The following is a 16,109-nucleotide window of genomic DNA, read 5'->3' as shown; positions in this document are numbered from 1 at the left end:
TTTTTAGAAGTAAACAACAGAGAGCTTATATCCTGTTCATTCCTCTCTAAAACAAACAAATAATACCCAGTTAGGAGGGACAGGATCACTTAGATCCTCAATTGGCAAATGTTACTTAAAATTATCGAGAAAGGGCTGTTCTTTTTTAAGGTTTTGTTGCTATTTGGTAATGATAGAAACAGGTTCAGTTTCTAGTTACCTCAGACGAAGGCGATGTAAACCTTACCCCAAGACCAAGACTTGAGACTGGGCTTGGATACTATAACATTAGCATCCACACTTCTCTTTATTGTAGCTGACGTGCTTTGTTTTTCAAAGAACTCTGCAAAACTATTTTTCCACACCTCCAAAGTTCAGTCTTAGAAGGTTTGCTTTTTCAGTCCAAACAACCTCACCTCATGTCTCAGGTGTCCAGTTTTGGTGTAACATTTCAAATGTTCTTCTTTTGTCCTGTTTTCTTTTCTCAGTAACAGTTTCTTGGCCATTGGAACCAGCATAACCAGTCATGCTAACATCTCTTCCCCCAGAGCTGTAGTGCTCATCAACCAGAGTGGACACCCTGCAATTTACACATCAAACTTCCCTTACTGTATTACAGTCTAACTCCTGTAAAACAATGCTTAAACCAATGTTTACTTCATGTAATGTTCTCTATATAATTGTTACTATATCTGTGCCCTTTTTCGGGGACTCTTATTGTCTTCTATCAGGTTTTTCAGGTGGTTGTTAGGAGTCCCATTCTCCCTGTATATTATAATAATTTTTTTAACTGTGCTAACCCCTGTTTTTTTCACTTGTTTTCCTCTGACTTTTCTTGTGCAAGTGGATTATATGACGTCTAATCTCCTCAGAAATTCCTGCTGAAAAATGAAACGCTGACTTATATGCAGTACTTTATGATCGCTATTTCAGTAGTGCTTCCATAGTGTCCCACGTACTTGAGACGCATGTCAGTAGGTTCTGCTTGCCTAAACTCCCCCCTTCTCCCTTTTAGCTCTCTCTCTTTCTGTCTGTCTGTCTAAGTCTTTCTCTCTTGCTCTTGCACACACTTGCTCTGTCTGACCCCTAGGTCATGGTGAAGTGACTTTGAGCCTTGTCTAACTGGGCCTCTTTGAGAGCAGCCCTCACATTCCTGCTTGCTGCAGCGCTTATTACCAGCGCCAGGGAGGAAGTTTCTACCAGCGGGGATTATGCGCAGTTTCCTTGCCCAGAAGCTTTTGGGCTTTGTCCCCTCCCACTCTTGAAAAGCAGCGATTCCACAAACTAGAGGTGGTGGGAAGGGAGGGGGGTGGGGGGTTAGTAAAAAAAAAAAAAAAAAAAAAAGCGGGGCAAACTTAAACCTGCTCCTTTTGCTATGCCTTTTTCTCCCTCCTCGCTTTTTACGGAGCTAGAAGAAGGAGCACGTTTCGGCCGCGTTTTTGTACACCGGGCGGCACAGAAGTGCATTGTGTTGGGACCGGAGCAGGGAGGGAGGAGGAGGAGGGTGCTGGAGGAGCACAGCTGCACGGCGCACAAGAGCCGGCATCTCAGCCTGACAGGCAGGCGAGCAGCAAGAGGGAGAGAGCGAAACGAGGGCTCTTCCGCCGCACTCTTTGAGGGGGTTCCTCTCCGTCCAGCGTTCGCCCCCACCAACCCGACAAACTCACCATTCCCCCACGTTACAGCAGCTCCGTCCGGGATTTTTATTTATTTATTTAATTGTTTTCAAATCAAAGCACTGAAATGTGGAATGGACGCGGACAAGAGAAAGGATTCTGTTCTCCTCTTCTGTGGCTGGCTACTCAAATTCAGTACAGTGAGTACAACTCTACTCTTCGCTAAAGTTGCTTGCACTCTCACACTCTCTCACAAAGAGCCGTCCTTTTCACGATGCCCGCAGGCGCTCTGCTTTCCATTTGTTGTCCGTGTGTGTTGTAAGTCTTTCAGTTTGCTTTTCTTTCTCGGTCAGAGCAGAACTACCTTATCATTTTTGCAAAAGTGGCTGACTGTGGGAGAAAAAGAGGGCTTTGTGTTTTGCGAATTCCAGCCGTGCTTTAGGGTAATGGCCCTAAAAATGGTGTCTGTATGTTTGTACATACCAAAATACAGAATTCAATCAGATAACGGCTGATCATAAATCTGCCCAAGGCCTGCTGCACCTCATGAGTTGCTTTTTTTTTTTTTTGTGCTTTTCCTGCTTCAGGTCGTTTTTTTTTTGTGTGGTTTTTTTTTTTGTATTTCACAACTTACATGAAATGTGCACTTGATTTGAACTTGGAAATGAGTTGAGGGACTTTTTGAAAACTGTTTTTCTTTTTTTTTTTTCCAAACCGTACAGTGCAGTAAGTAGTTGCACAACTTAGGTGGTTGCTCCTGAGGGAATCGCACTCTGTTTTTTTCTTTGCATTAGGAAGTGACTGTAACTTATTGGAGGGAAAATGTATGTTTAGGTGTGCTACCTGGTAGTTTGTGAAGCTTGGAAAGCTGTAGGGCCTTATATGTAGCGTGTGCTGGAGAAATATTAAGGCCTAATAATGCCAGAACTGTCCTCTGGCAGCAAATAAATTTGCAGTTTTTTCGCTGTGCAAATGTTTCAACAGGCCTGTAATGTTTACCATTCATTTACCAACTTGTCTTGTGAGCGTAAAGAATAGTAAGTCACTGCAAACAGAATTTTCAGTCAAATGAATATGAAGTGGATTTCAGAAGAGCTTTGCTTCCGTATGGAGTTTATTGTAGTTTTAGTTTTATTATCGTTATTGCTTTGGTCTGCTTTTTCATCCTTGCTTATGACCCAGTATACCAGTAGATTATTTCTGTACCTCTTTTCTGAAGCAAATTTTGGTTTCAAAAATTTCAAAAATTGAGTAGAGCCCCCACTTATGTTTTTTAAACTTAAACCACCACTTTCAGTTCACATTTTCATAGTGTTCTGTTAAATATAGCCATGTGGACTAAATTGTCCTGTTTCTTTTAAAGTTGTTTGCTTCAGAGTCTCAAGGCCAAATCTTTCGGGTTTTTTATATTTTTCATACAGAACTTTAAAACTGTATTCACGTCCCTAAGACAACCTTGTGGCACAGGAATGAAATGTTTTGACAGGAATTATTGGACTGCTTTGTTTTCTCGAGAGGTATTTCAGAACATGGCCAGAGGCATGGAAAAAGAAATGTTAGGAAAATAAATACATAAAAAATGAAGAAAAAGAGAAACATGGATTCAGCCAGTGCTGATATTTTCCACATTTTCTATCTGAAATGGGGATATTGTGCCTGAACTGTCAGTTTTATAAATACACATACAGAGAAAGTGGCCTGCGCTGTATCTGGCCCTCTATTTTGGGTATATAGGTCAGTATCTTCTAAAGTAGCAGAATTGTACACCTTCTTATCGAGGGCTTATGAAGTCATTGTGGCAAAGGATTTATTTTTGGCCAAGGTCTCTGCTGTTCTCCAGGCATAAAGCAAGTTGTTGCCCGGACTTTTCTACCACACATCTACCGCCTCCCCTACCCCCCACCCTGCAACTGCTCTCCTTTCGCAAGCTTTTCATAAGCTGCATGGCTTCCTTCCTTTTGAAATGTGCTGTGTGCTGTACAGTAGGCTCTGTGCTGACCTTAATGAGAGCTGCTCCAGATATTTTGACAGCAGCGTTCGAAAGAAAAGGGACATTATTATTGCGTGTGTGTGCTCAGTGGGCTGCAGAAGCAGCAGATCTAACGGCTAGTCAGGTGGATGTGGGCTTGCTCCCTCCCGCTCGACAGGCGGAACACTGGGTGCTCGATGTGTCTTAACTGCCTCGCAGGCTGTAAATGTGTCGTATTGCCATTTGCAGGGAAAAGAAGGAAAACCACAATTAGCCACAGTGTTTTATGAGCTGTTAGCTTCCAGGTGCTTGGTGGCAGGCCGAGGAACAGGAACCCCGCCTAGAACATGTTTTTCCAGGTATTACGTTTCTTCTGAAGTTCGTTCTTTATGTTGTAAAAAAGGCACGGTCACTTCTAAATTGGCTTTTCTAAATTGTGCACTATCTTTACTTTCAGAACGAAAAAAGAACGATCTAGAAGACAGTGATGTCTTTGCTTTCGGGGTAGGGTCAATGAGGTTTTGCAAAATACGAGCATTTTTTGGTGCAGCTAAGCTGGTTTTTATTTAAACTTGGCCTCCTGCTTTTGACTTATTGCTGTGAAATTTTGAATTATTCAAACTGTGCGCTCAGAAGAAGATTTGGGTGAGGCACAATCTTATCTGAGTGAAATGTACATAGTATTTTCTCATTTTTCTTTCTTTTTTGCCTTTCTACCACAGTCCATACAAATTTGAGGCTCTGATATAGTTAAGACAAATGTAATTTCTATGAATGACCCTAACTTTTTAAATAATTCCATTTTTATTCAATAAATTATGAGCAAATTTTAAGCGCAAGTCATTTTTTAGACTGCAAATACAGCAAAAATAACCTTTATCCACCTCAGTACAGTGTCTCAGGCACAATATGACACTGTTTCAATCATAGATTTTCCACACTTGTCCATTGTGTGCCATTGAGGTACCCCGTCCATAGTTGTTTTTTTGTCTCTCTCCCTCTCTTTCTCTCTCTGTCTCTCTCTCCTCTTGTTATCAGAGAAATGGCACTAAGGAGCTTTCTCCCTCACACAGTCCCTCACCGGGCGAGCCATAAAAGAGATGATGTCATGTCTGAGCCGGAGACTGTGTGGCCATTCGCAGTGATCCGTTTCTTATTCAGCTCACTTGAATGGCACAAAGCTGAGTGAAAGGGATTGAGAAAAGGATTGGAACCCCCAACAAATTTACCACCGGCCCCAGGCTGCACACGGTTCCCAATCTGGCTGGATGTAAATGAAAACGTTTGTTCGCAAAAATAACTGGACGAAGGGCCGAATCTTTCCAAAAGAAGATGAACGCCCATTTTTTTTAGCCTGCCATGCTGTTAGAAATTACACTGCTGGGTTTAAACAACGGTTTCTGAATTTGTAGCTGGACAGAAGCACAAAGGAATATTTGTAGTACGTGTAACGGTGCAGAAGAGTCGTTGCTGTCATGATGATGCTGTACAGTCCAATGCAGTGCTACACAGCAGACTGGACTGTGATATCACTTCCTCCTCATTAGTAAGGCCACGACAGGGGCTCGTTGGAAGGGAAGTCATATCTCCTTGTTTCAGAGGCGCGGGCTGTTCGTCCTGGCCCGTCTGAAACCACCAGGCTTCTTTTAACTTGCTCAGTGCTGTCCTTTTGATGGCCAGACTGACAGGGTGGGGGTACATGCCGAGGCAGTCTTCATTAGGATGTTTTTTTTTTTTTTTTTTAAGAGAGGGGCTGCTGGGGGTGTGTGGGGCGGGGGTGCTAAAGAATATATAAGGAAAGGGGAGTATTCCAGACACAAAAGGCAAAGGCAAATATTTAGTGTGAGACAATGGCTGTGCCAAGCAACTCACTATGGGGTTAACTTCCCCTATTGTCTGCTCGTAATTGGAGGATCAGCACAAGGGGAAAGTCACTGGTCGGTACTGTGGTAGTCAAGTCTTTGGAAGTTGTGTTAACTCTAAGAAGAGGCGGGGAGGTCTAATCACTTGGCTGACATTTTGCCAGCATTGTGAACTTGTAACCTGTTCAAAAATTAGTTAAACTGACTTTTGGCACTGCAATTTTCTTTTTCAAATTTATGATTTTTTTCTGTTTTTTGACAGAATAAATTGGTTGTTTTTGTTTGGGAAAATCTCTTTATTCAGTTGCTGTATCTTAACTCACTCTATGAGGCCGTAATGATTTGTCAGTCATTTAACTAGAACATAGTTATACTAATTGCATTTAGATTCTCAACCTGTACTTATTTTCTAATTACTTGTTAATGCTTGATTAGGTTTTAAAGATCAGTGTTCACTTTCAAACAAAGATTTTTTTTTTTTTTTTTTGTTATTTTGTTATGTTAAACTAATAAAGGTTATATTGGTCCCCACATGGAAGAGCAAACTTTAACATACTTAGAAGCTTTCAGTTTCTGTAGTTGCTCTAAACGCCTCTAAATGTAGGTATTAGTACAACGTCTGAGACCACCCTTTATTTATTTAATTTCCCGTTAAAAACAGCAATGAAGTAACAGTTATTCATTATATTTCTGAGGAGAGTCCAATATAAGACAATCAACTTGAGTACAAAAAATAGACAGACCACCAAAACTGTCCCCATGAAATAAACAGCTCTTAAGGCTTTCATATTTAAGAGAAAATTAAGCTGCACTCTTTCTTCAGATTTAAAAATGTCTACAGGCGTTTCAGTTCAGACTTCCACTATGAGAGGACAGCTCAACGCTGGGGGTCTGAAAGGCTGTATAGCTGTCAAAAAAACATTCCTGAGAAAAGGAAAGAAAAAAGAAGACAGTTTGCCCTAGAACTAGACATTTGAGGTGTGGAATAACGTTTTATGGACTAATGAATCTGAATTGGTCATTGGGACTGTTAAGACTGAATTTTGGAGGTATGAAAAATATCCCAGCAGATTTCTTTGAAGAACTGAAAGCGAGTTTTCACATTTTCACATTATTTCAAAAACTGATATGAAATAACAAAAATATCACAGCAGTGATATTTGAGTGTTGAGGCTTCTGTTTAATTTTCTGTTAGAAATGCATTTTCAAATTTTTTCCTGACACTGAAAAATGAATAGATTGTACTTCATGGCTATTTTGACTGGAAATAAATTAAGTGAAGGGTGTTTTTTTGCACAGTAATGTACCTTCTGTAATGATCTCATGTAATGGTATCTTCAAAGGAGAAGTCAAAAATGGAAGTGTTTTGTAGGTACAGAGCTGGGTTTCATGTATGATCAAGCCTTATGATCATTCACTTGTAGTTCAGTTAAACTGCTACATGCCCACATTGAACAATGCATAATTAGCATCTCAGCTTTATGTAAGATTGACTGGCTCTTTATCTTAAAATTTAACCCTTAAGCAAATAATTTCCCTTAAATGTCTCTAGCTGATGGGAGGGTGGGACCACACAGCTAAGACTGAGCATGTGGTAAAACTTTGGCATGCGCATACGAGGAGCTGAGGCCGAGGCTAATATGGAAAGGTCCTGATCCTGTCAGGCCAGACACTGGGGAGTCTCCGCTTCACGGAGTGTGTGCATTTGGGTGTTTGTGCGTGTGTGTGTGTGTGTGTGTACGCAGCTAAAGGGCTCTTGTGAGACAGGTCTAGAGGCAATAAAGAGGGATCTGGGAAGTGGAAACTTAATACTGCCTGGCTGCTGCTATTGTGTACATCAAGTCTCCAGCTGCTGGAGATAGCAGCGTGTGAAGTAATGAGTTGTCTGGTTTTATATTGACCAGTCTGGTGCTGTGGTCATGGGGCCTATTAAATTTGCTATTGAGAGTGAAGGATTATGCACCTAAAATAAATTAAATGGTGGCAATGAATAGATTGGGAGAGAAAATGAGGCCTAGTGCCTCCTCTGTGTACGTGCTAATCAGATGAACGTTTTGCTCTTGGTGGATGGAATAAAATGAATATATGTTTTTTTTTTTTTTGAAGATTTTGTGGCAGATTTATTCATATGCATATCATTTTGTCATAATTCAGAGGTGGGGGTGAAATTGGGTGTTATTTTATGAAAATATTTACAGTCTGTGCAAAAGACGACCTGTCCTTTATTTAATTTCCAGTCAAAACGGCTTGTCACTTTGTTCAACAACTATTAATTTTTCAGATGATGTTTCTGAGGAGATTTAGATATAAGATAAGCCGCTTACATAAGATAAAGAAGGGTAAAAAGAAATTAGGAGATGATGCATGGTTTTACAAATATTATTAAAAATGATGAAAAAGATACAAAGATAATGAGACTCCTAACAACCACCTCCAAGACCCACCTAAAGCTTTCATCTTTGAGAGCGAGAGGAAAATCAAGCTGCTTAAGATCTGAAAAAATCCACAGGTGTTTCTGTCCATCCCTCCACTGTGAGAAGACTGCTCAACGCTCTGGGTCTGAAAGATGTGTAGCCGTCAAGAAGCCCTTATTGGAAAAAGGAGATGGTTAAATAAATAACATTTCTGAAAAAGAGGCTGCTGGTGGTCTCAGAACAATGGACTGACCACCGCAGAGTCCAGACCTCAACGTCGCTGACTGTGTTTGGGATTAGTTGGGTTGTGAGACACAGAAAATACAACCAACTTCCAAGACTGAACTTTGGAGATGTGGAAAAATATCCCTGCAGATTTCTTTGAAAAATCTAAAGAGAGTCTCCTGAACTTTGTGAAATCCCTTTGAAAAGTGTTTCTTTGAAAAATCTAAAGCAAGTTTCCTGAAAAGAATGGAAACTGTAATAGTAACGGTGAAGAGTGGCCACACTAAATTCAGAAAAAAAAGTCATTGAAGCTTCTGAGCAATTTCCTGTTAATTATGTGTTTCCTGCTGACATTGAAAAATGAATGTCTTGTACTTCATGGCAGTTTTGAGTGTGAATTAAATAAATGAAGGGTGGTCTCTGACATGCGCACAGTAATAGCATATGTTTGAATAAGTCTACTGAACAAAATGATTATGTATTGTATATTGTCGCTGGTGTTCAGTTGTTGTGGAAGAATGTTATTATTCATGTCGAGGGACCCCATTAGTGTTTAACATTTACATTTTTCTCTCCTTTTTTAACGTGTTTTGTTGGTAATGGCATTCAAGCATTATGTGATACATTTATCTTCAATAAAAGAAAATGTGTCTTTTTCAGGGAGTGCTTCTCGCCTCTGGAGGATCATCGTGGCGTGTTTTAGAGAGAGAGAGAGAGAGAGAGAGAGAGAGAGAGAGAGAGAGAGGGTGAGGGCATTGATGGCGTGTAATGAGGAGAACGGCAATATAAAAGTATTCTCTGTAAGAGGAAATTCAATCGGGGCCCGGACCCTCCTTAGGGGAAAAGATTTGTGTCTCTGTTTACAGGCTCTGTGATTGGTTTCACTTACGGTTGCCCAGAGAGCCAAACATGTGCTTGCGCTGGTGGAGCAGACAGTGGCTCCTGGGCCTGTGTGGGGCCGCGGCACTGATGCTTGGGGCTGCTGAGGAGGACCAGAGCTATCTGGAGCTGGAACTGTCTGTCATCAGATGTGTGGGGTGAACTCCGTGCCCCCAGCGGCTGGGGGGGATCACGCTGGTGGAGTGGTCAGAGTCCCCAGACCATGCTGTAATAAGATCGGCCCTTAATGGTGGCCAGGGTCTATTTGAGCCCCCAGCCCCCTCTACGATGAAAAGCCGTGCATATTGGCTAGCTAAGGTTTCAGTTGGGTCAGCCTCATCTGGGTTGGTGGACCATAAGCCTTGAGCGTACCTCTGAAATGACAGGGCGCTGATGTCATGGTGCTATTCTTTGTTTGTGTGGCATGCAAACGTGGCCTGTGGTGAGCTTTTCGGGGTCAAGGCTAGACTTAATGGAGACAAAAAAGGCAATCGATGCAATGTACTGAAGTGAAAATGCTACTTATGACCATTCAGTTTTGGGCATTGGGATGATTGTGTGTGTTATTTCATTATGTCTGCTGACATGCTTATGATTAGGGATGTACCAATATGGGAGTTCATTTTTCATGTGTATATCTGCTGATACAGATACATAAACTTTCATCCTCCTGAATTTGTGTTATGGAGAAATATAACATTTATTACTACAGAGCTACAAGTGCAGTAAAATGGATAGTATACAGACGTTTTTCAGCACAGTTGTTTTGTGTCATCTTGTGCCTTTTCCTGTACAGTGAATACATCAAATATCAATTTGAAATATAAATCTAAGAATATGTCTGTCTGTCTGTCTGTCTGTATGTCTATGTAATATAAGGGATAAATAAAGCTATCTGTCTAGCTCTGTCTGTGTGTCTGTCTATGTATCTGTTTAATATTAGGAATAAATAAAGCTGTCTGTCTGTCTGTCTGTCTGTCTGTCTGCCTGCCTGCCTGCCTGTCTGTCTGTCTGTCTAAAGCTCTCTAACTAAATCTCTCTATCTATTTATCTATCTATCTCTTTCTAAATCTTTCCAAATTATTTTATGTATTTATCTGCCTTTGTTCTTCTTTTATTATTATTATTAATACTATTATTGTTAAAATTGTCATTAATATTTTGTTTATATCCAGATATAAGTCTGTCTGTCTGTCTATATTTGCTTCCATTTGACTTCTGTTGACAAGGCCTTCATTTCAGTTTCAGTTTTAGTCTTTTATTGCCCGAGTTTGTCTGCCTGTTATGAGACAAAAGCATTTAGCATTGTGCACAAATTGCAGTGATGATATTTTGCTTCACATTTTCTGGAGTTTTTATATTTTTTCATTAGCATCGTTTGATGTTAAACTAACTGCACTTGTGTATAATATCTTGCTAATTATTTTAGTTAAAACATTCTGTGAATATGCAGATTGATGTTTACATGCTTTATTGGGACTTCTGTAGGTTTGAGAATTTGTCTTTGCTACGTGTGCAGGATCCTCAGTTATTAGATTACTCTCTGCATGTCTGAATTAATTCATTCTGCCTTTTTTTGTGCTGTATGACCTTTTCTCAGCATAGGGAGCCTTTTTAAAACAGCTTTTCAGTAGTTAAAGTCTGTTAGTGTCCACTGCCTTTCGCCCAATGACAGCTGGGATAGGCTCCAGCGCTCCCTGTGACCCAGAAGGAGAAGCGGCTTAAAAGGTGTGTGTGTGTGCATGTGTGTGTGTGTGTGTGTGTGTGTGTGTGTGCGTGCGTGTGTGCGTGTGTGTGTGTATGTGAGAGAGAGATAACAAAGACTAAATTGCAGTGTACAGTTGCAAAGTTTTGCAGCAACATGTCATGTTCTATGTGAAAGATGTGGTAACTTATTTTCACTCAGAAAATTAAAAAAGTTTAGTGTATAATTTCTATATATTGCTGCTGTCAGAAGAAAAACTCATATCTCCATTTTTGTCATTTTTTAGTTTTTTTATCATTTGAAAATACCTTTACCCTTTACATTGTATGTAGATTTCATGATAAATGGACAAAAAGAAAAGTACCAAAATGACTTGGAAAAATGTCTGATTTCATTGAATTACATTAAAAGTAAAGTAGATTTTTTTCCTTCTCCTGTAAAGTTGCTGTTTTGGAGATTTGAGATTTTCTTCCAACAACAGCAATATATTTCTGTGAGTTTAACATTTTAGGGGGAAAAGGTCTCACTTTATTTGCATAGATCCCAATAGATTATCTATAGATGCTCAATTTAACAATATCAACAAACTGTTCTCAACAATAATAGGGCTAAGATTAGGATTAGTACCAGGGTTAGCATTAGGATCATGGTAGGCAGGAAAATCAAGGCAAATTTAATTAGTGGAATGTAAGTCAAATGCAATATAAGCATTCACAATGGGCTATTCAAATTAGGTGTTACTGAAAAAAGCTAACACAATAACATTTTATGATTTTTCAGTGTGTTAAATTCAGCAAATGAACAATAACTTTTGCAATAAAATGTCCAGAAGTGTGCTCTCGGTAGAGGGTGTGTTCACTTATTTTTACTCAAAAATTAAACAAAACATCGTTTGAGAATTAGTGCCCAAACTGTTGCACACTTGTATTTTGTGTTGCGCTTCAGACTGAAAATACATAGAACTACATGAGATGCAAGTTTGCTTTCTAGAAATGTGCTTTCTGTTTGGTTAATATTTACAACACTATTTGTAAGACATCATTCCTTCAGCATCATCTTATACTAGTTATGAACTGAAATAAACGTTCTGCACCGAAACCAGAGTCAGGACACACTTTGCTGAAAATTGAAACCATAAACTGGAAAAAAGTTTAAAATAATTCAAATGAAATTCACTTATTTTACAATATGTCAAATAAAATTACAAAAATTGTTATATAGACTACAGTGTGTGCTGTGGAAGTCAGCATCCTCAACATCAGAGAATGGAAAGCTGAGGATTTCCATTGTTTTAAGTTAACCGTTTTGCACTTTTGGACAGCTGTTTGTGATTTTTTTCACTTTATTAAAACAGTGTTGGTGTGCTAGCAGGAACTTCCCTCTCAGCTTCTGTTTTGCTGTGTTTTGTGTACTGAGTGATTTCTAGTAGAGGTCATTGGGTTTTGTATCATTTCTTGCATGAACAGTGTTTATAAACGGTTTGTCTGACGTGCCTTAGAGAAAGTGTGAATTGATTCTAAATGGCTGACATTTTCACTGTTGATCTGCTGCTGCTCAAGCTGTTTGAACCTGTCAGCACTGATTGGTTCAGGAGAGTGAAAGAAAACAAACAAGTTTTTTTATCACTATTTCTCATTTACATTAAAACCAAAATTATTTGTAAAGGAGTGCCCAGTCCTGGTCCTGGAGATCAACCATCCTGCTGAGTTCAGCTCCAACCTTAATCTGGCACACCTGATCGAGGTAATGAAGACCTTCAGGGGCATCTGACCATTAAATCCAGGTGAGTTAGATCTCAACTCACCGGGGTGGTAGATCACCAGGATTGAACACCGCAGTCTTAGATTTGGACATTTCATTGTAAACCTGTTTAATTTTTGTTTTCGTTCTGAATTTTTGTTTGTTTTGTCTTGTAAGGCTGAAAATCGAAAGTGACATTTTTTACCTTTTTTGGCCAAAAATTTGGCCTTTTTGGGTTTTTTTTGGAGGCTGACATTTCAGTGCATCCATATCTTGCTATAGCATGATACTATGATCTAACTGGAAAATATTGTGATCTTGAATTAAAACCTCCCAGCACTACTTGTGTTTATGTATAGTCTGTTTAACAATTCAGTTGATTTGAGCTGTGTGCGATGCTTAGACCGTCCAAATATATAGTCGGAGGCAAAAGCTGGGCCGACACAGGTCAAATTACGGTTTGTTGATTTTTCCAGATGAAAATAAGTTAAAACATCCTTTCCAGAGATCATGCTTCCCAACATTTACATGCACTGTTACTGCTTATTTGTTGAATTTGACACAAAAGTAAAACAAAATGTTGCCTGTGCAAAAGTTGTGGCACAATTATATTTTACGTATTTTCAGTGTGTTAATTTCAGAAACTGCACACTAAAAGTAGCTAGAAAATGCCATATTTATGTGTGTTCCTCTGTAGAGGATGTGTTAACTTATCTTCACCTCAACAAAACGTGTAATTTGAGCAGGGCAGTTCAAACCTTTGCGTACGACTGTAAAGTAGTCATCCTCACTGGGGTGGATTCTGGGGATTAGTTTGTCTGAGTACTGGGGCTTCCACTCTTTCATTTAGTCAGACGGTCACACCATCAGTCAGAGGTGTATGCGTGTGGGTGGGCGAGCATCCGCCTGTCCCTCACCTCCACCACCCCCTATACCACCTCCCCTTTCTCATCTCCATATCCCTGCTTCATTTTCCGCACCCCACCCCACATACTTCCCTTTAATTGATGGCCTCACCTCAGCAGGCCCACCTTAAAGGGCAGGAGGGACGTCCAGTGCCTGTTTCCGCTTGCTGCTGGCCCTCAGAAGCTGCGGCAGCGTGGGACTGATGTATCAGAGCTTGTTGTTGGAGTGAGACAGAGAAGGAAGAGAGAGAAAAACAGAGAGACATAGGGGTGCACTAACAGCGCCGATGCCACTGCGGGGGTCTCTGTGTCTGCTACATTTCAGACCAAAAAAAGCTGGAATACGAAGGAAAGGCAGGTGTGTTTTCTTCCTCCCAGTCCCTTTTTGCTTCCCTTATCTCTCCCATATGTTTTTTTTCCATGGCGGCCGGGCTTTTGATGAGATGTTTGAGGAAGCGAGGTTGAGGGTGTGAGGCGTAACCCATGCGTCATCGCCTGGGTGAGGAGTGTCTTTTCCACTCAGGCGGGTTGGAAATCCTTGGATATGGCAGGACGCAGTCACTGCGGTACTAACGTCCAGCTAGGATTGAATTTTTGTTATCTGTGACGGAGTATTTGTGTGTTTAACTAATTCTTGAAATAATCATAGTTAATCTATCAGTTACTTGTTTTGATTAATCTACTAATGTTTCTATTTCATTGAGAAATAAATGTAAAAATGAATGGCACAAGAAAGCTACATTCAAAAATTCAGCATCAAAATATTAAATTGCTTTTGTTTGTTTTTTTTTTTTTTTTAATTGAAATTGATTTCAAAGTATGATTAAATCCTAGAGTTTGAAAAGAAAGCTTTTAACCATTGAACTATTTTAAATAACGGTGATATAATTTTATGGCAGTTTTATGTATTTCACTACATGACTTAAGAAAAGGCTTAATTAAGGCTTTAATTAAATTTAATTAATTGATAACTGTTACATCTAAATAGCTCAAATAAAATAACATCTTCATTTACCATTAAGCCGCTTTCTTTTTTCTTATTTAACTTACTAGCTTTTTTGTATTTACGATTCCAGCATGTTTGATATTCGTTTATGTGTTTTCAATTTTTACCACTATTTATGATTCTGATTGGGGCGTGTCTTAAATGCCTGGGTATCTGATCTGATACACCACTGGCTGAAGGTTTCTGCTTTAAACAGTACTGTGTTTATGGCTGGCATGAATGAAAGCACGCTAAACATTTTAACATTATTTTGTGAACTATTTATATTCTACTAATGACAGGATGGCGTTAGTTTGGAGCCTTACCATTTCGTTACTGAAGGGCTACTCAGAATGGCATACATCTTTCTACACTGTGCTTCACATCACTGAAATGTTCCTCTCTACTGTGAATTGTTCTGTTTTCCAAAGTGTAAACTAATGTCATCTTCACAGGACTGACATTAGCCCTTTAGGCTAGTTGGTGGGCCTAGCACTTACCTGCTGTAGGCAGGAGCAGAAAACATCTTGGAACTTTATTTTTGTGTGTTTGTTCATTGTTGACTCGTCTCTGTGAAATGCCAGCTCCTCTTTTACATTGTGGGTCTTACTTTCTTGACTTTATCTCCATTTGCAACACTGTTGTTCAGTTTCGTATTGAGAGTATCTCGAAATCTATCTGAATTAACATTGATGCAGTACTGAATAGCTTCTTTTATTTAACTTCCAGGCAAAATTGGCATTAAGGTCAAGTGGTTTGTTTTTGAGGAGGTTGGGTGTAATATTTTCAGAACTGAAGCTTAAAAGATACAGAGAAAGTGGGACTCTGTTCAAGACATAGTAGACCACCAAAACTGTTCTCTTCAGATAAACAGTACATAATGATTTTCATATGCAAGAGAAAAATCAAGCTCCACTCTTAGTTCAGATTTGAAAAAGTCCACAGGTGTTTCTGTCCATCCTTCCACTGTGAGAAGACAACTCAGCACTATGGGTCTGAAAGGATGTGTAGCTGTCAAGAAGCTCTTACTGAGTGAATTTGCACATCAAATGAGGACGCTGCTGGTGTTCTCAGAGTGATGGACCGACCACCCCAAAGCCCAGACCTTAACATCTCTGAATGTGTTTGGGATCACTTGGATTGTGCAAAGCAAGAAATGCAACTTCTGAAAGTGAATCTCCTGAAAGAATGGAAACGGTAATAAAGATAGTGGTGAAACGATAAATATTGGAAAAAGACATTGTTTAGTTGTTGAGGCTTATGTGTATTTTTTTTCTGAAAATGTTAAATGTTAAACTCAGCAAAAAATAGAAATTATACCCTAAAATTAACAAAACAAATTAACAAACAAAAAAAGGCAAAATCGTAGTGTGTAAAGAACCTGGGGGTGTTTAAACCTTTGTGTACAGCTGTATATGGTCCTTTAAAAACAAAAAAAAACTATTGATAACAAGAAATCCATGTTGACGGTTTTTATCATTAGTCGGCTAGGCACTGCATCCCTCATAGAAGTGGGCAGTGTGATGATATTTTATTAGTATCATGATGATATGCTTTTCTGAGTATGGATATCATCCTTGCTTAAACAACAGTGGCCAACTGCATGTTTCATTAAAGAGAGGGAATATTTTTAACTGAATTTAGAGCAGTATGTGAAACATGGGGTAAAAATGGTTGTAGTGAGATTTCTGGCTGGTTCTTTTTAAATGTGGCACTACTAGTGCACTTTGTTTGTCAAGATACCGCTATTCAAATTATGCATTGTGAAAATGTCTTTTAAGCATCATGATATTTTTTTGCCGGATCACCGAGCCGTAGTCCCTGGTGAGG

General features: G+C 39.5%; 1 protein-coding gene across 5 annotated transcripts in view; it reads left to right on the top strand.

Annotated features, from left to right (window-relative positions):
• The first annotated feature begins 1,328 nt into the window (after positions 1-1,328).
• LOC119265935 overlaps positions 1,329-16,109 on the top strand; it is a 229,693-nt gene continuing 214,912 nt past the window's right edge. For 4 of the 5 annotated variants that reach the window (XR_005131762.1, XM_037546953.1, XM_037546954.1 and 1 more), the window contains exon 1: positions 1,329-1,795. Coding sequence is in view for 3 of the 5 variants with exons in the window: in XM_037546953.1 (XP_037402850.1) it covers positions 1,355-1,795 (441 nt within the window). In the remaining 2 variants the exon portion in view is untranslated. Of the gene's footprint in view, positions 1,796-13,080; positions 13,653-16,109 lie in introns of those variants that run through there. The other variant, XR_005131763.1, reaches the window with a different exon arrangement.

This window comes from Pygocentrus nattereri, chromosome 18, assembly GCF_015220715.1.
Source record: "Pygocentrus nattereri isolate fPygNat1 chromosome 18, fPygNat1.pri, whole genome shotgun sequence".
NCBI lineage: Eukaryota > Metazoa > Chordata > Actinopteri > Characiformes > Serrasalmidae > Pygocentrus > Pygocentrus nattereri.
The sequence above is the reverse complement of the archived record's forward strand: the minus strand, read 5'-3'. Positions and strand labels throughout refer to the sequence as shown.